Source organism: Schistocerca cancellata, chromosome 3 (genome assembly GCF_023864275.1).
Source record: "Schistocerca cancellata isolate TAMUIC-IGC-003103 chromosome 3, iqSchCanc2.1, whole genome shotgun sequence".
Classification (NCBI taxonomy): Eukaryota; Metazoa; Arthropoda; class Insecta; order Orthoptera; family Acrididae; genus Schistocerca; species Schistocerca cancellata.
In genome coordinates, this window is record NC_064628.1 from 210944502 (window position 1) to 210965611 (window position 21110).

General features: G+C 41.0%; 1 protein-coding gene across 1 annotated transcript in view; it reads left to right on the plus strand.

The window, feature by feature from the left end:
• Nucleotides 1-21110, plus strand: part of LOC126174833 (FAS-associated factor 1) — a 165614-nt gene that overhangs the window by 78289 nt on the left and 66215 nt on the right. Inside the window, exon 9 of the mRNA XM_049921213.1 lies at nucleotides 12434-12570. Within this exon, the coding sequence (XP_049777170.1) occupies nucleotides 12434-12570 (137 nt within the window). The remainder of the gene's footprint in view (nucleotides 1-12433; nucleotides 12571-21110) is intronic.

A 21110-nucleotide genomic window follows, 5' to 3' on the forward strand; every position in this document is an offset into this window, starting at 1 on the left:
TACTTCCTTTGTTTTAGGATTGTATTTCCTTAGGATTCTTCCAATGAATCTCAGTCTGCCATCTGCTTTACCAACGATCAACTTTATATGATCATTCTATTTTAAATCACCCCTAATGCTTACTCCTAGATAATTTATGGAATTAACTGCTTCCAGTTGCTGACCTGCTATATTGTAGCTAAATGATAAGGGATCTATCTTTCTATGTATTCGTAGCACATTACACTTGGCTACATTGAGATTCAGTTGCCATTCCCTGCACCATGCGTCAATTCGCTGCAGGTCCTCCTGCATTCCAGTACAATTTTCCATTGTTACAACCTCTCGATACACCACAGCATCATCCGCAAAAAGCCTCAGTGAACTTCCGATGTCATCCACCAGGTCATTTATGTATATTGTGAATAGCAACGGTCCTATGACACTCCCCTGCGGCACACCTGAAATCACTCTTACTTCGGAAGACTTCTCTCCATTGAGAATGACATGCTGCGTCCTGTTATCTAGGAACTCCTCAATCCAATCACACAATTGGTCTGATAGTCCATATGCTCTTACTTTGTTCTTTAAACGACTGTGGGGAACTGTATCGAACGCCTTGCGGAAGTCAAGAAACACGGCATCTACCTGTGAACCCGTGTCTATGGCCCTCTGAGTCTCGTGGACAAATAGCGCGAGCTGGGTTTCACATGACCGTCTTTTTTGAAACCCATGCTGATTCCTACACAGTAAATTTCTAGTCTCCAGAAAAGTCATTATACTCCAACACAATACGTGTTCCAAAATTCTACAACTGATCGATGTTAGAGATATTGGTCTATAGTTCTGCACATCTGTTCGACGTCCCTTCTTGAAAACGGGGATGACCTGTGCCCTTTTCCAATCCTTTGGAACGCTACGCTCTTCTAGAGACCTACGGTACACCGCTGCAAGAAGGGGGGCAAGTTCCTTCACGTACTCTGTGTAAAATCGAACTGATACCGCATTAGGTCCAGCGGCCTTCCCTCTTTTGAGCGATTTTAATTGTTTCTCTATCCCTCTGTCGTCTATTTCGATATCTACCATTTTGTCATCTGTGCGACAATCTAGAGAAGGAACTACAGTTCAGTCTTCCTCTGTGAAACAGCTTTGGAAAAAGACATTTAGTATTTCGGCCTTTATTCTGTCATCCTCTGTTTCAGTACCATTATGGTCACAGAGTGTCTGGACATTTTGTTTTGATCCACCTACCGCTTTGACATAAGACCAAAATTTCTTAGGATTTTCTGCCAAGTCAGTACATAGAACTTTACTTTTGAATTCATTGAACGCCTCTCGCATAGCCCTCCTCACACTACATTTCGCTTTGTGTAATTTTTGTTTGTCTGCAAGGCTTTGGCTATGTTTATGTTTGCTGTGAAGTTCGCCTTTGCTTCCGCGGCAGTTTTCTAACTCGGTTGTTGTACCACGGTGGCTCTTTTCCATCTCTTACGATCTTGCTTGGCACATACTCATCAAACGCATTATGTACGACGGTTTTGAACTTTGTCCACTGATCCTCAACACTATCTGTACTTGAGACAAAACTTTTGTGTTGAGCCATCAGGTACTCTGTAATCTGCTTTTTGTCACTTTTGCTCAACAGAAAAATCTTCCTACCTTTCTTAATATCTCTATTTATGACTGAAATCATCGATGCAGTAACCGCTTTATGATCGCTGATTCCCTGTTCTGTGTTAACTGTTTCAAATAGTTCGGTTCTGTTTGTCACCAGGAGGTCTAATATGTTATCACCACGAGTCGGTTCTCTGTTTAACTGCTCAAGGTAGTTTTCAGATAAAGCACTTAAAAAAATTTCACTGGATTCTTTGTCCCTGCCACCCGTTATGAATGTTTGAGTCTCCCAGTCTATATCTGGAAAATTAAAATCTCCACGTAGGACTCTAACATGGTTGGGAAATCTACTCGAAATATTTTCCAAATTATCCGTCAGGTGCTCAGCCACAACAGCTGCTGAGCCAGGGGGCCTACAGAGACATCCAATTATCATGTCTGAGCCTGCTTTAACCGTGACCTTCACCCAAATTATTTCACATTTCGGACCTCCATCAATTTCGTTCGATACTGTTGCACTTCTTATCGCTATAAATACGCCTCCCCCTTCACTGTCCAGCCTGTCTCTTCGGTATACATTCCAATCTGAGTTCAGGATTTCATTACTGTTTACGTCTGGTTTCAGCCAACTTTCTGCCCCTAGTAGCAGTTCTGGGACCTTTCTCTAGACGCCCCTGCAGTTTACTATTAGCACATTAATATTGTTATTCCCTGTTGCATTTTGCCTTCTCCTACCTTGCCGCATCTCAGGAGGCGTCTTGTCGAGCCTAGGGAGGGAATTCTCTAACCTAAAAAACCCACATGTGCACTCCACACGTACTCCGCTACCCTTGTAGCCACTTCCGGCATGTAGTGCACGCCTGACCTATTCAGGGGGACCCTACATTTCTCCACCCGATAGCAGAGGTCGAGAAATTTGTACCCCAGATCTCCGCAGAATCGTCAGAGCCTCTGGTTTAAGCCTTCTACTCGGCTCCAAACCAGATGACCGCGATCGGTTCTGGGAACGATACTACAAATAATTAGCTCAGATTCCACCCCGCGAGCGAGGCTTTCCGCCTTCACCAGTTCCGCTAACCGCCTGTATGAACTGAGGATGACCTCTGAACCCAGACGGCAGGAGTCATTGGTGCCAACGTGAGCAACAATTTGCAGTTGGGTGCACCCAGTGCTCTCTATCGCCGCCGGCAGGGCCTCCTCCACATCTCAGATGAGGCCCCCCGGCAAGCAGACAGAGTGAACACTGGCCTTCTCCCCCGACCTTTCCGCTACTTCCCTAAGGGGCTCCATCACCCGTCTAACGTTGGAGCTCCCAATAACTAATAAACCCTTCCCCCCGTGTGCCTGCTCGGACCTTGCTGAAAGAGCGGCCACGTGTCCACTCACAGGCAGAGCAGGCAACGCCATACGGCCAGCGTCCAGATTGACCCTCCGCCTTGTGTGCCGCGAACGCCGCTGAACCTGCCACTCCCCTTGGGGAGAGGGTTGCCCAACCTCACCCAGTACCCGCAAAGATGTCTTGACAGCAGGGACAGTGGGTGAAGCATGTAACACCAGGGGTGTATCATGCGACTCACCAGACTCCTCACAGCCGCTACACTCCGAGGCAGCAGCCTGAAGACGGCTGACCGCGGCCATCAACACGTTCAGCTGTTCGTGAGCAGTGGCCAGCTCTTTCTGCATCCATACACAGCAGTCACACATCCTATCCATCCTAAGAAATCAATTTACTGTAGAGAGTTAATCAACTCTACCATCCAGGTGTTGACAGATGTGAAAATTACTAAACTATCAATTTAGTAAGTCGCGGCTGCAAAATACCAAAATGGATTCTTTACAGACGAATGGTAAAACTGGTAGAAGCTGACCTTGGGGAAGATCAGTTTGGATTCCGCTGAAATGTTGGAACACATGAGGCAATACTGACCCTACGACTTCTTTTAGAAGAAAGATTAAGGAAAGGCAAACCTACGTTTCTATTATTTGTAGACTTAGAGAAAGATTTTGACAATGTTGACTGGAATACTCTCTTTCAAATCCTGAAAAAAGGTGGCGCAGTGGTTAGCACACTGGACTCGCATTCGGGAGGACGACGGTTCAATCCTGTCTTCGGCCGTCCTGATTTAGGTTTTCCGTGATTTCCCTAAATCGCTTCAGGCAAATGCCGGGATGGTTCCTTTGAAAGTGCAGAAAGTGCACGGCTGATTTCCTTCCCCATCCTTTCCTCACCCGAGCTTGCGCTCCGTCTCTAATGACCTCGTTGTCGACGGGACGTTAAACACTAATCTCCTCCTCCTCCTCCTCAAATTCTGAAGGTGGCAGGGGTAAAGTACAGGGAGCGAAAGGCTATTTACAATTTGTACAGAAACCAGGTGGCAGTTGTAAGAGGCAAGGGGCATGAGAGGGAAGCAGTGGTTGGGAAGGGAGTGAGACAGGGTTGTAGCCTATCCCCAGTGTTTTTCGGTTTGTATATTGATGCAAGCAGTAAAGGAAACAAAAGAAAAATTCGGAGTAGGAATTGAAATCCATGTAGAAGAAATAAAAACTTTGAGGTTTGCTGATGACATTGTAATTCTGGCAGAGACAGCAAAGGACCTGTAAGAGCAGTTGAATGGAATGGACAGTGTCTTGAAAGGAGGATATAAGGTGAACAGCAACAAAAGCAAAATGAAGTAGATGATATTGAGGGAATTAGATTAGGAAATGGGACACTTAAAGTAGTAGATGAGTTTTGCTATTTAGGGAACAAAATAACTGATGATGGTAGAAGTAGAGAGGATATAAAATGTAGACTGGCAATGCCAAGAAAATGATTTCTGAAGAAGAGAAATTTGATAACATCGAGTATTAAGTGTCAGGAGGTCTTTTCTGTGAAAGTATTTGTTTGGATTGTAGCTATGTACGGAAGTGAAACATGGACAATAAACAGTGTAGACAAGAAGAGAATAGAAGCTTTCAAAATGTGGTGCTAGAGAAAAATGCTGAAGATTAGATGGCTAGATCATGTAACTAATAAGGAGGTACTGAATAGAATTGGGGAGAAGAGGAAATTGTGACACAATCTGAGTAGAAGAAGGGACAGGTTAGTAGGACACATTTTTTTAGGCACCAAGCGATCACCAATTTAGTATTGGAGGGAATCAAGGATGGTAAAAATTATAGAGGTAGACCAAGAGATGAATACACTAAGCAAATTCAAAAGGATGTAGGTTGCAGTAGTTACTCAGAGATGAAACAGCTTGCACATGATAGAGGAGCATGGAGAGCTTCATCAAGCCAGTCTCTGGACTGAAGACCACAGCAACAACACAACCCATGTTACTTAGTTCAGGCTTCTCTTTATGGATACCTTCACACACAGTGACTACAATTTTTTCTTCAGTCTTGCTCTGTATAGTTTCAAGTGAAATTACCTGCACAGATGACCCATTTCTATTGTCATAAATTTGATTTCATTCTCCCTTCTAATCTCAGTTCTGTTACCACAACCTGTTTTCCCACGTTGTTTATATAGGCAGTTAATTTTGCTTGCTCCGTACGTCCGCTGTTACCGACATATCCACTTGTGAAATAGTTTGTCTTGCTTTTGAACTTAATCTGCCTTATTCTTCTATAAGGTTTCTTCCTACCAATCCCTCGAACACAATATCTAAATTTTTTGTTAATGTATTTGCCATATCATCTTGAGATAAAGTTAATTTTTCTAGAATTCACATATCTTCTTATCTTGTCCCTTTGATTTTAGTGCATCTTAAACAACACTGCAAGTATCATTTCTGATCCTAATGACATTCTTTTGTTAGTGCTTTCTGTTCCTTTACTTGTCCACTTCCTTCTGTACTTATCCGTGTTCTCAAATGTGTCGTCCCCTGTTTGACTGACGTTTGACACCCAGAGCCTTTAGATTTCGTTTTCATTCCTGCATCCATCTTATATGACTAATTGTCTTCATCATGAAGAGCTGTGCCCTTTAGCTCTGCATTGTCAGCCATATTATTGTTTCACAAAAAAGAAAAAAATGACATGCTTAATACACACCCAAAAGTTAAAGACACTGAAGCACATAAACTAGATGTTCTTAAACTGGTTGCCATCAAAATGGGTTATTTGTAATGCAAGTGTGCCAGACATTCTTCGTTTTAGTGACACAAATTAGAAGGTAGCTTATTGCTCTGTCTCCTTCATTTTGAGCTTCTTTGTTGCTGTACTAAGACGTTTTTTAGCTATACCGTATGCTTCCTGCTGTGCATTTTTTCACAATTTGCTTATTAACTTCACAAGGAGTGTTCTCTATTCCATGACCATTCACCTTTGTTCATGTAACAGTTACACATTGTGGCCTGACATCTGCCACAAACTGTTTTTGGCTAAATGATTTGAGTCAGATACACAATTTATTTCTATTTTTACTGTTCTTCACCAAAGTACTGATTCTTAGTCACAGTAAGCTATGAATAAACTACCAACCCCAGTATGCTCTATATGTCATGGACATTAGCAGACACAAATTTAATTAAAGTTACCCAGAATGACTTATTTGGGGATAAACTTACATATACTAAAGGAAAAGGAAAGTCAAAGTGCTGTGATAGCATGTCTAGTATCCATCCCATGTCCCTGTTTTTGTTAAAGAAGGTTGATTATTATTAATTTCAATTAAAACAGATAATATACCTAAAAACAAAGATGATGTGACTTACGAAATGAAAGTGCTGGCAGGTCGACAGACACACAAACATACACACAAAATTCAAGCTTTCGCAACAAACTGTTGCCTCATCAGGAAAGAGGGAAGGAGAGGGAAAGACGAAAGGATGTGGGTTTTAAGGGAGAGGGTAAGGAGTCATTCCAATCCCGGGAGCGGAAAGACTTACCTTAGGGGGAAAAAAGGACGGGTATACACTCGCACACACACACACATATCCATCCACACGTATACAGACACAAGCAGACATACAAGGTTGTAAAATAGTTCCTGTTTGTTTGACGCACATTTCAAACCTAACCGTTCCAGTTTGCATTTGCTATGCTCTGTGTCATTCTGGATGTGCCTCATGAAAATAACAAAAATTTGATAGAAACATGACTATTATGTATGCGATTGCAGTCTTTCTCGGCGTATTCCACTGATGAATTCTTCTCTGGTTATCAGCCGAGTGGTGGCGTTGTCTTGTCGCAACATTTCGATGAGTTTTGTGCCTATCTTCTGGCGAAGTGACGCCACCACTCGGCTGATAACATGAGAAGAACTCATCAATGACTATTATGGTTTCTTATCTCTCATATGCATTTGTTAACTTTAACCACATGAGCCCTTTAAAATTTAAACACCACTTCTTTAAAAACTCGTATCACCATCTTCTTCTCGGCATTATTAATTAGTATTATTATTATTATCATCATGCTTCCCTCCTTTGCGAATTGTCTACATTAATGCCACATTTTTATATTCATCACTATTCCTCTTAACACTGTCCCTCAAACTTCTGACTGCCTCACTTTAACTCAAACAAGTCACTATTTGTGTATGAAAATGTGTGCTCTAATCAGAAACCTCTTATTGTGAGCACTAAGGAACCCCACTGATTGTCTTCCAAGGTACCAAAGACTTTGTCTCAGTAGATATGCTACAGTTACTGTGTGTGTGTGTGTGTGTGTGTGTGTGTGTGTGTGTGTGGTGTTATGGACTCTGTCTGAAAGCTTAGCAACATTTTCAGTGTGCTTCTTCAGTCTTGTTTATGTGCTTATAAATCACTCATTGTCTCAATGACAAATTATTATGTTTATGCCTTCCATTGTTTATATTCCTTGCACCAAGAACTATCCCTAACTTTCCTCATGATCTGATGAACAACTTTTCCCACTCTATCTACAGCAAGTCCTTTTTGCAGAAACCAACTTAATTTTTATGATCTCACTATTATAGCTGTTGGTTTGTTGAACAGCAAATACTAACAATAGGGAGAATTTTATGCCAATTTTTCCATTTTGGCTTTTCTGTTGTCTTCATGGGTACCTATTATTGCTGTTTTCCCTCTCTTTTTATCTGTAGTTCCTTTACACTTATGAATTTTTCATCCTGTCCTCCATTCTTAATGTCTCTTACCACTTTCAGTGGTGTGCTGTTGTGGTCTCCAGTTCACAGACTGATTTGATGCAACTCTCCACAGTAATCTGTTCTGTGCAAAATACTTCATCTTTGCATATCTATTGCAATCTGCGACCATTGAAACCTGTTCACAGTACTCTCACCATGGTCTCCAGCTACAATTGTTATGCCTCCTCACTTAACGTTTATTACTAAAGTGACATTTCCTAGATATCTAAGGACATGTCTTGTTAATCTATCTTTCTTTTAGGCAAAATATTTCATAGATTTGTTTTCTTTGCAGTTCATTATTTATTCAATCCTTTGTTTTAGTCAATAATCCCTTCTTTTAGTTAGATTTTGCCACAAGATCTTTTTTCCCTAGATCATTTCATTACCTCTCCATCAGTCATTTGGTGTACCCGTCTAATCTTCAGCATTCTGCTGTAGCACCACATTTCAGAAGCTTCTATTCTCTTCTTGTCTGTATTGTTTATTTTCACACATTTCACTCCCATGCAAAGCGACTCCAAACAAATACTTCAGATGATGCTTCTTAAGCCGTACATTTATATGTTTTCAGAAATGCTTTTCTTACTGTAGCCAGCCTACACTTTGCATTCTCTCTGCTTTGGCTGCCTTCATTTTATTGTGCTGCCCACATAGCAAAATTTGTGTACTATTAGGTGCTTATTTCCTAGTCTGAATCCATCAATATTACTTGGTTTAATTTAAATTCATTCCACCATACACTTGTTTTGCATTTGATGGTCTTTATCTTATAACTTCATTTTAAGAAACTATCGATCTGCTCATTTCTTTCATCTGATCTTCCAAGTCCTTTGCTGTCCCCGGCAGAATCACAATGTAACTGTCAGAATTTTTAATTCTTCTCACTCCCCAAATGTGCTCTTGGTATCTATGACTGCTCTATGTGCAAGTTGAATAACATAGGGGATAGGCTAAATCCCTGTGTCACTCTCTCCTCGATTACTGCCTCCCTTTTGTGTCATTTGACCCTGTAACTGCAGTTTTGCTTTTGTGCAAGTTGTTGATAACCTGTCTGTTGCTGTTTTTATCCCTGATAATTTCTGAATTTGAAGGACTATATTGCAGTCAGTGCATGCAAAAGGCATTTATTAAATTTAAAAAAAAATGCTTTAAATGTTGGTTTGCCTTTTTACATACTGTCTTGTTAAGTATGTCGTAGGGTTAGTAATGTCTTATAAGTTCTTCTATTCTAAACCCAAATGTATCATGTCCCAGTCTGGCTTCTATCAGTCTTTCCGTTTTTCTGTTATTTCATTATTTGTTACTTGTATCGCTTGATTGGTAGTGTTAACTTTATTTTCTGTCATTGGTGGTATGTCTTAAGGCTTGCAATAGTTGCAGTCTGCTTTCAACAACTTCACTGGTCGCCCCCCCCCCCCCCCCCCCCCCTCCCCACGCCTCCTCTGTTGTATTCAGTTTTGCAACAGGGTAAAACTAAATTTTGGTCTCTGAAATTTAGTGACGCTTTAGGTTTTTGTAAATTCCAGTACCAAGAAGAATATTTTCACTATTTGACCAAAAGTATCCTGACATCCCCAAACAAACGTTTTTCATATTAGGTGCATTGTGCTGCCACCTACTGCCAGGTGCTCCATATCTGCGACCTCAGTAGTCATTAGACATCATGAGAAAGCAGAATGGGGCACTCCGCGGAACTCACGGACTTCGAACGTGGTCAGGTGATTGGGTGTCACTTGTGTCATAAATCTGCACGAGAGATTTCCACACTCCTAAACATCCCTAGGTCCACTGTTTCCGATGTGATACTGAAGTGGAACACATAAGCGTACAGGCCAACCTCATGTGTTGACTGACAGAGACCACCAACACTTGAAGAAGGACGTAATGTGTAACAGGCAGATGTCTGTCCAGACCATCGCACAGGAATTCCAAATTGCATCACGATCCACTGCAAGAACTATGACAGTTAGGCAGGATGTGAGAAAACTTAGATTTCATGGTCAAGCAACTGCTCATAAGCCACACATCACGCAGGTAAATGCCAAATGATGCCTCACTTGATGTAAGAATTGTGAACATCGGACGACTGAACAGTGGAAAAAGGTTGTGTGGAGTGACGAATCACGGTACACAATGTAGCAGTCCGATGGCAGGATGGTGGGTAAGGCGAATGCCCAGTAAACGTCATCTGTCAGTGTGTACAGTGCCAACAGTAAAATTTGGAGGCGGTGGCGTTACGGTGTGGTCGTGTTTTTCATGGAGGGGTCTTGCACCCTTTGTTGTTTTGCATGGCACTATCACAGCACAGGCCTACATTGATGTTTTAAGCATCTTCTTGCTTCCCACTGTTGAAGAACAATTTGGGGATGGTGATTGCACCTTTCAACATGATCAAGCACCTGTTCATAATGTATGGCCTGTGGTGGAGTGGTTACTCGACAATAACATCCCTGTAATGGACTGGCCTGCACAGAGTCCTGACCTGAATCCTATAGAACGCCTTTGGGGTGTTTTGGAATGCTGACTTCATGTCAGGCCTCACAGACCTACATTCTTACCTCTCCTCAGTGCAGCACTCTTTGAAGAATGGGCTACCATTCCCCAAGGAACCTTCCAGTACCTGATTGAACGTATGCCTGCGAGAGTGGAAGCTGTCATCTAGGCTAAGGGTGGACCAACACCATACTGAATTCCAGCATTACCGATGGAGGGTGCCATGAACTTGTAAGTCATTTTTACTTTCGATCACATAGTTTATGACTTAAAAGGAACACTATACCACAGATTAGATTCAGGAAGAAAGAAGTAAGTGGAATCAGGAATAGATGTTCAAGTCCCCAGCAGTTAGAGCCATTAAATGTCATACATTCAAAGAAATCCTTTATATGCTCTCTGGGAATCTCCCTCCATCCTTTATGAATCTGTAAGGCCTCAAGATAAAGTTCTTGATGAACTACATCTAAGATATTATTGTATTGTGTCTTCAAATATACACAGAAGAGCCAAAGAAACTGGTACACCTGCCTAATATCGTGTAGGCCCCCCTTCGAGCAAGTAGAAGTGCCGTAACACGACGTGGCATGGACGTGACTAATGTGTGAAATAGTGCTGGAGGGAACTGCCACCAGGAATCCTGCAGAGCTATCCATAACAGTACGAGGGGGTGGAGATCTCTTCTGAACTGCAGTTGCAAGGCATCCCAGATATGCTCTGTAATGTTTATGTCTGAGGAGTTTGGTGGTCAGTGGAAGTGTTTAAACTAAGAACAGTGTTCCTGGAGCCACTCTGTAGCAATTCTGGATGTTTGGGATGTCGCATTGTCCTGCTGAAATTGCCCACGTCTGTCGAAATGCCCAATGGACATGAATGGGTGCAGGTGATCAGACAGGATGCTTAAGTAAGTGTCACCTTTCAGAGTCACATGTAGACGTATCAAGGATCCCATATAACTTCAGCTGCACACGCCCCACACCATTACAGAGCCTCCACCAGCTTGAACAGTCGCCTGCTGACATGCAGGGACCATGGATTGGACCATGGATTCACAAGGTTGTCTTCATACCCGTACACATCCATCCGCTTGATTCAATTTGAAACGAGACTCATTTGACCAGGCAACACGTTTACAGTCATCAACAGTCCAATGTTGGTGTTGATGGGCCCAGGCGAGGTATAAAGCTCTGTGTTGTGCAGTCGTGAAGCGTACACGAGTGGGCCTTCGGCTCCGAAAGCCCATATTGATGATGATGCATGGAATGGTTCACACGCTGATACTTGTTGATGGCCCAGCATTGAAATCTGCAGCAATTTGCAGAAGGGTTGCACTTCAGTCATTGAATGGTTCTCTTCAGTCGTCGTTGGTGCCATTCTTGCAGGATCTTTTTCTGGCTGCAGCAATGTCGGAGATTTGATGTTTCATCAGATTCCTGATATTCACAGTACACTTGTGGAATGGTGGTACAGGAAAATCACCACTTCATTGGAGATGATGTGTCCCATCGCTCGTGCATCGACTATAACTCCACGTTCAAACTCATTTAAATCTTGATAACCTGCTGTTGTAGCAGCAGTAACCAATCTAACAAACTGTGCCAGACACTTGTTGTCTTCTATAGGTGTTGCCAACTGCAGCACCGTATCCTGTCTTTTTACATATATCTGTATAGTAGTGCACTTAAAATTATGTACTGTTCATTCACTTTAACATCATAAATTATTTCTAATCATTATCACACCTGTTAGTTTTACTGTATTGTACTTCCATCCTGTGAAAGCTACTTTGTTTCCTTTAACTCTTTTTCCCAGTTTAAGTTTTGCTATTCACTTGCCATACTAATTTTAATTAGTAATTCTTACATTATCGCTTCCTGTTTGAACAGTCCTTCACACACTTCCATCTGTCTGTCTTTATAGTGAACATTTGAGACTTAGAACGAAGCTGGGATCTTCAGTTAGTCATGCCAATCCACATTACAAGAACAAATACTAAATTGCTGATTTCAAAACTTTTTTTTCCCTTCCAGATCTGCCATATAACAGGAAGTTCCTCTATGAAATTCCAAAAGAGGAAGAAAATACGTGACAGTACTATCTACAAAAACATGCACAGCAAAACAAACAAATTGTCATATATTGCAATATTTAAGCCAATTTAGTTTTAAGCTGTCTCCTGTTTTAGGAGGAACTTGATAAATCTGATCTCCTCAGTGTTACAATATTTGTTTATGTTCAATATTTCAGGTTTTTGGCATCAGTTTCTAAGGCACTTGGGTCAGTTGCCGCAATGACAATCCGCAGCATTGATGTGGACACACTTCCTGTTTTGATAATTATAATGCGGATGAGATCTACAACAGACATATATACAGTAGTGCATGGTATGTTGAAGGTTTTATACTTTTATGTATTATAATTTCATTATACTTAGTTTTTTGGAATTCATTTTGGAAGTTGGTTTAAAGTTTAGAATTGGTCAAATTTAATAAGTAAATAAAAGAAAATAAATTAATGACTCTAAAGCATAGAAAAGAGTGAAATTTGTTTTAATGTTGCATAGATCTTAACACACCTCACAAATACCTTGTTAAGATTCCATCTGCCACTTATAACATAGTTAATTTTTTTGTAGCAAATGGTAATTCAATTGATTTATCTTACAAGAAATCTTCCTTAATTAGGAACCATTCCACCAGTGCTGGTTTTGGCATTCAGATAGATGGTCAGGAATATACATCATATGTAAAATGTAAAACCGTTAAGTTCTAGTGAATTCATCGTTTCGATTGTTCTAAAACCACATTAAAGTTGTATTTTTCTTTTAAAATAATAAAAAAAACCTATGCTGTAATTTTTGAGGTTTTTTGTCATTATTGATGTAGGTGTCTTTTGGGTGCCATGGCAGTTGCTTTTTTTTAATTACAACAGGATCCATAGCAGAGAGAAATTTTCTGAATGACAATAATCTCTCATCCTGATTGACCTAAATTACATTAGAATATCCTTTTGTGTTCTGTTTTTCACTGCTGCACAGTTTTGGCTATCTAAGCATTTTTAAGTGTCTGAAATACATGCCAGATTTAACATTGTTAAAATATCAATATAAAACAACCATAAATTGTTTGGTTGGTGGTATAAAAACTACAATAAGATAAAAGAAAACAGAACTTACACTGTATGCATATACACTATGTGATCAAAAGTATCCAGAGGCCCCCAAAAACATACATTTTCAATATTAGGTGCATTGTGCTGTCAGGTACTCCATATCAGCGACAACAGTGGTCATTAGACATTGTGAGAGAGCAGAATGGGGCACTCTGTGAAATTCACGGACTTAGAACGTGGTCAGGTGATTGGGTGTCACTTGTGTCGTATGTCTATACATGAGATTTCCACACCTCTAAACATCCCTAGGTCCACTGTTTCCGATGTGATACTGAAGTGGAACACATAAGAGTACAGGCCAACCTCATGTGTTGACTGACAGAGACCACCAACACTTGAAGAAGGACGTAATGTGTAACAGGCAGATGTCTGTCCAGACCATCGCACAGGAATTCCAAATTGCATCACGATCCACTGCAAGAACTATGACAGTTAGGCAGGATGTGAGAAAACTTAGATTTCATGGTCGAGCAACTGCTCATAAGCCACACATCACGCAGGTAAATGCCAAATGATGCCTCACTTGATGTAAGAATTGTGAACATCGGACGACTGAACAGTGGAAAAAGGTTGTGTGGAGTGACGAATCATGGTACACAATGTAGCAATCCGATGGCAGGATGGTTGGTAAGGCGAATGCCCGGTGAACGTCATCTGTCAGTGTGTACAGTGCCAACAGTAAAATTTGGAGGCAGTGGCGTTACGGTGTGGTCGTGTTTTTCATGGAGGGGTCTTGCACCCTTTGTTGTTTTGCATGGCACTATCACAGCACAGGCCTACATTGATGTTTTAAGCATCTTCTTGCTTCCCACTGTTGAAGAACAATTTGGGGATGGTGATTGCACCTTTCAACTTGATCAAGCACCTGTTCATAATGCATGGCCTGTGGCAGAGTGGTTACTCGACAATAACATCCCTGTAATGGACTGGCCTGCACAGAGTCCTGACCTGAATCCTATAGAACACCTTTGGGATGTTTTGGAACGCCGACTTCATGCCAGGCCTCACCGACTGACATCGACACTTCTCCTCAGTGCAGCAGTCCATGAAGAATGGGCTGCCATTCCCCCAGAAACCTTCCAGTACCTGATTGAACGTATACCTGCAAGAGTGGAAGCTGTCGTCAAGACTAAGGATTGGCCAACACCATACTGAATTCCAGCATTACTGATGAAGGGCTCCACGAACTTGTAAGTCATTTTCAGCCAAATGTCTGGATACTTTTGATCACATAGTATAGCTTATCAAAAGGACGTATTTGCATTTCATTCGAAAACTAGATTGGCCATGCATTGTTAAAATGCAGTTAAGTGGCATGGTATGTGATAAAATGAAAGTAGAAAGAGTGATGATATAATAATGGATAACATTGTATACTAATATATTTTAGTATTTTGCCTGACTTTAAAATAACAGTGTGTCACCAAATGTTCCTTGAATATAACATTTGATTAGATTTTAATTAACAAAGGAGGTGAGACAACAGTGGACTTCAACCCTGATTGCCTCAACAAAACTCAGTTTATTGTGTGGTATCCCTCCCTTCCATTGTAGTAAAGGCAGTCATTACCGTTGAAAAGTAGTAGGGAGAGAAGAACCCTTTACAAGGTCTTTGTTAGATACAATTTGTTCAGGAATTAGTGACACTAACATTTTGTATCTTTTGGCCTCCAACTCTTCACATTGGAAAGTTAAATGAAGTCTACCTTTAGGGGTTTCTTTCTTTATTCCCATCGTGTATAGATGTTTCTTGAAGTTCCTACAATCAGTCATTGAACTTACCATGTGTTTAATCTGACTCCTGTTCAAGCCGAGGATTGCAGAATTCTGCTTTCAACATTGTTTTGGCATCATTAACTTGCCATCTTTCTATTTTGGGTATTAGTCCAAAGTCCTGATCCAGACATGTAGTTTAGATTTTATCATCACAGAAGTGATAGGACAAGTTGTGGTCCGACAAATGGCATAATAGCCCTTGTCCTCGGTAGCCTATCAGCTCCTTTGTTCCTTTACTACCTGAGTTATCAGGGATCCACAGTAGGCTTATCCTATTGCTGTCCCATAGCATCACAAGGAATTCATGGCATTCTTTGATGATCTTTGATCTTTTTTGCAGGAGCTGACAGATTTCAAAGCAGGTTGACTGTGTGAATGAATGTAGATCCTATGATCCTTATAGCATCTGCATAGCTTCTATTCCACACATACCCTGATCTTTGGCTGAAATACCATAGCCCAATTCCTAGTCTAAGCTGTACCCTGTATACCATGGCCCCAGCACCTTTGTCTGATTTCAGCCTCTCAAGAAACCTGTCACCTGAACAGTACCATGGTTCATTCTTGCACTGCTACCTGCTTTCAGTTGTTACATTGAAAGGTGTATTGAAGCAATTGGAAGCAACTGCATAGTCAACCTGCAATTCCAGGACCATTCCTATGTTAACTAGGCAAATGCCGGGATGGTTCCTTTGAAAGGGCACGGCCGATTTCCTTCCCCATCCTTCCCTCACCCGAGCTTGCGCTCCGTCTCTAATGACCTCGTTGTCGACGGGACGTTAAACACTGATCTCCTCCTCCTCCTCCTATGTTAACTCAACATTAATTAACTTTCTGTAATTAACACATTCATTATATTTATGCAGGATTCTAGGATTCTGATTGTTCCAAGGATTCCAGTTCTTCTCCTCCTCCTCCTCCTCTCTCTCTCTCTCTCTCTCTCTCTCTCTCTCTCTCTCTCTCATGACCCTGCCACTGCCTCTATTGTAACTGAAACATGTAATGAGGGCATACCCAGCAGTGTGTGTGCTGCAAGTTCTTGGCTAAGCAGGTCCTTCTGGAATTCCTTAGCAGCCACCTTCCATTCTACTTTATTCCACCACACTGTAGCCACACGAGTTCAAGTTAACGTAGGTCTAATTACAGAGGTGTATATGAAGTACATGCGCAGACTTCAATCCCAGTTTTTTCCACAAACCCTTCTAGAACACATGAAAATATCTTTTACCCTGCAACTTATATTTTTTATATGATGGATCCGTGTTAGTTTTACATCCAGGGTTATCCATAGACACTTCAATATTCCCTCTATTGGCTGAATTTCATTAGAAATTTTATGCTTCCTGTCCATGTCCTGGATATGCTTCCTCATGAGTAGTACAACAACAGCTTTTTTTGCACTGACCGTTCTTACTTTTCCTTAACCAGTTTTGCACATTGTTAAGAATGTATTGTGCTGTTGTTCGAATAGTATTTGCTAATTTTCCAAATATTACTATGACTAAATCGTCTGTTTATTCTTGGCAAAAGTAACTCTAGCATTTAACTTTTTAATGTGTTCATTCAACACTAGTTTCCACAATAGTGGGCACAAAACCCCATCTTGGGAACTCTCTCTCTTGTGATATTGATTACTATTTTTACATCCATTATGGTGCTTCTACCGTTTGCGTACTCGGCATAATCTTAATGCACCTATGTATAGTGATCTTATTGCCATGCTCTTATGCAGCTCTAACCATGGTCTTGAAGGTCTTATTGCTGAAGGCCCCTTTCCTGGAAGTATACAGCTTTTTCTACCTTCCCAACAAGTTCGTAAAGTGCTGTTTTCCATGATGCATCTGGTTGATATGCTTGTTGGTTTTCATGTAGAGGTACCTCAGCTAATATTTTCTCCATAACATACACATTAACCAGTTTTTGTACGGTCTTTAAAAGAAAGGACAGAGGCATATGTGTAATGTCCTTCACCGTGGTGTGATCAGTTCTCTCTTGCTTCAGAATGAAAACAACCCTCACTGTCTGTCAAGCACCAGGAATAATCCTGCTGCTAGACTAACTCCAAACAGTCTGCATAGGAATCTTGTTAATCTCTCTCTTGTTTTTTGCAGTAGCCAGAAAAAATTCCATTTGGGCCCAGTGACTTGAAAGGTGAAATGTTCCTGCTGCCTAATGGATTTTCTTGAAGTCGGCACATTCTTTTCCAGGTTCCCAGTTCTTCCATTGGTTATCTGTAAACCATTATCTCACTGGGATTGGGTCATTGACTGTCTTATCTGCCAGGAAGCGAGTCTAAAGAGGCATATTTAGTGTCTTATATGCTGTCCTCATATACCCGCCATCTTTTCCCTCCTTTGTGTCACTCCTGGATCTTGTCATTCATCACATCAGGATTTTGTGAAGTATGGCACTGACAGCTTTACCTTCCACCTCCTTGCAGAATACCTCTCAGAATGATTTGTTTTTCCTGTTTAATAGCAAGATTGTATTTGGTAAGGGCCTTTGTATATTTTACTCGTTGCCCTCACCTTCATGCAAAATTAAACACTGTTTTTACGTTTATTGCTATGAAGTTTTTCGTGACAGAATCTTCATGTAAAAAGTTCTCAGTTTAGTGGCCAAGTCAAATTTTGATAAATTTCCAGGCTTTCGATAACTTCCTCCATCATCATCATCATCATCATCATCATCATCACCACCACACCATCACCATCATCATTCGCTAAAGGCTGATTGTAGTGAACTGGCAAGGCTCCCACTTTTATACCCACAGGACAGTATCTGGTTGACTATATAATGTCATGATGACAACATGGAAGTGGCATGTATCGAGGTGGTGCCCTCTATGTCCATAGATATTGTTTCGCGTTCGCTATCCTCCACTGCTTGCAGCGCCTTCTCTCACAAGCAGTAAACTGCGAGAAGTCTTCCTCCACACCTTTTCTTTATCAAGTGCACGCTTGCATGCAGTGCTAAGTGCATAGCCTGTGTGTCTGTTAAAATTCATGTTTGTGAATTTCATGGTGAGTGCACAGCTTTCTAAGTCCAAGGTAATGATGACAGACATTACTTCATCTGCCATTTCCTCCAAATCTACTAGGTTTATTAATAAAGTTTTAACTTCAGATGAGTATGAGTTTAGGTATTTCCTATATGTGTCACATCAGTTTTACTAGGGTCCCTGTAGGCCACAGTCTAACACCCATTTCAACACCAAGCTTTATATACACGTGGTCAGATAAGGCTGGCTCCATCAGCACATACTAACAATATGTGTGTTAGTCACACAGACTAACTGTCCATTGAGATGGACCAGATGTTAATTCAGTTACTTCTTCCCTTCTCGTATTCCTGAAGTTGTCCCACTTATCCTTACTCAAGATCTCTAGACTGCTCTTGAAATATGCTCACTATTTTTATATACTGTATTTAGCATATTTCGTGACAGTACCTTTTCCGTAAAATGTTTACAAGACAAATATCGTCTTGGCTTCAGTCGTCTAGTGGAAGTATGATTCCACAATGCAGTTTCGTCGGCTGCAGAAATGACCTGGTTCAATGCGTTTGCCTCATTTTTGGTGCTTCAAATACCATTTCTTCGAATGTGGCTTTTTCTTAAAGTTTATATAAAAAAAGTAGTAACATAATTCATTTTTCCTGTTCACTAGCAAATTATTATGACGGCAACCTGCACATTGTTCCACTGTTAACACACACCAAGAGTTCACTGCGGACTGACTACGGTCAAAGACGACTCCAGCATCAAAGACATTTTACACAACACACAACCTTCCACTTGTAACCAGTCTCTTTGATATTCTTCGTCACATCTACTAATAGTAATCAATATGCTGTCACTCTCAAAAATATAAGTAAATTAACATAAACTAAGGCAAATTACAATTCACAAAATATATATATATATATATATATACTGACAAAAATATAGGAAAACATTTACAACTTCCCTCATTAGATTTGGGATCGACAAATCCAGTAGAAAACAGCACATCTCCCAGATCCATTACAACTGCTCCCCAGGGCTTTTGTTGTTATGAACATATACAACAAAATCCTGACCACACTCAGTAATGGATCTGTATTACACAATTTGTATGTAAATGGTGCAGTCTGATAACCTCTTCCAAATTTGGACTCTTTGAATCTGTGGACTTGTTACTGGCTGTTGTTGCAATGATCCTTCCCCATCAATCTCATACACAAAAAATTCATGTAAAGAAATTATTTAACATGACAAATATACATGGCATAAAACATACATGAGAAATATTCTAAAATACAGCATACAGATTGAAAATAATAGTAAGGTAAAACTCATTTGCTAGAATAAGATATCTACAACCACTTCTTTGGTCACACTGTGCCAACTGATTCTCATAATTAAATTGTTTGTTCCCCATATTAATGTTAATTTCATTTTGCTTACATATTGTACAATAAAAAATGATACTGGAAATATATAGTGTAGTTATTTTTATATATTTGCCTTTTTTTTAAATTTATATTTTCACTTCTGATTTTCTTTTTGAATTTTATATATATATATATATATATATATATATATATATATATATATATATATATATATATATATATATATATATAAAATAGAGGGAAACATTCCACGTGGGAAAAATATATCTAAAAAGAAAGATGATGAGACTTACCAAACAAAAGCGCTGGCAGGTCGATAGACACACAAACAAACACAAACATACACACAAAATTCTAGCTTTCGCAACCAACGGTTGCCTCGTCAGGAAAGAGGGAAGGAGAGGGAAAGACAAAAGGATTTGGGTTTTAAGGGAGAGTGTAAGGAGTCATTCCAATCCCGGGAGCGGAAAGACTTACTTACCTTAGGGGGAAAAAAGGACAGGTATACACTCGCGCACACACACACATATCCATCCGCATATACACAGACACAAGCAGACATTTGTAAAGGCAAAGAGTTTGGGCAGAGATGTCAGTCGGGGCGGAAGTGTAGAGGCAAAGATGATGTTGAAAGACAGGTGAGGTATGAGCGGCGGCAAATTGAAATTAGAAATTAGCGGAGATTGAGGCCTGGCGGATAGCGAGAAGAGAGGATATGCTGAAGGGCAAGTTCCCATCTCTGGAGTTCTGACAGGTTGGTGTTAGTGGGAAGTATCCAGATAGCCCGGACGGTGTAACACTGTGCCAAGATGTGCTGGCCGTGCACCAAGGCATGTTTAGCCACAGGGTGATCCTCATTACCAACAAACACTGTCTGCCTGTGTCCATTCATGCGAATGGACAGTTTGTTGCTGGTCATTCCCACATAGAAAGCTTCACAGTGTAGGCAGGTCAGTTGGTAAATCACGTGGGTGCTTTCACACGTGGCTCTACCTTTGATCATGTACACCCTCCGGGTTACAGGACTGGATTAGGTGGTGGTGGGAGGGTGCATGGGACGGGTTTTACACCGGGGGCGGTTACAGGGGTAGGAGCCGGAGGGTAGGGAAGGTGGTTTGGGGATTTCATAGGGATGAACTAAGAGGTTACGAAGGTTAGGTGGACGGTGGAAAGACACTCTTGGTGGATTGGTCATAATGGAGGTACTGTTGCTTGTTGCTGGGTTTGATGTGGACGGACGTGTGAAGCAGGCCATTGGACAGATGGAGGTCAACGTCAAGGAAAGTGGCATGGGATTTGGAGTAGGACCAGGTGAATCTGATGGAACCAAAGGAGTTGAGGTTGGAGAGGAAATTCTGGAGATCTTCTTCACTGAGAGTCCAGATCATTAAGGTGTCATCAATAAATCTGTACCAAACTTGGGGTTGGCAGGCCTGGGTAACCAAGAAGACTTCCTCTAAGCGACCCATAAATAGGTTGGCGTACGAGGGGGCCATCCTGGTACCCATGGCTGTTCCCTTTAATTGTTGGTATGTCTGGCCTTCGAAAGTGAAGAAGTTGTGAATCAGGATGAAGCTGGCTA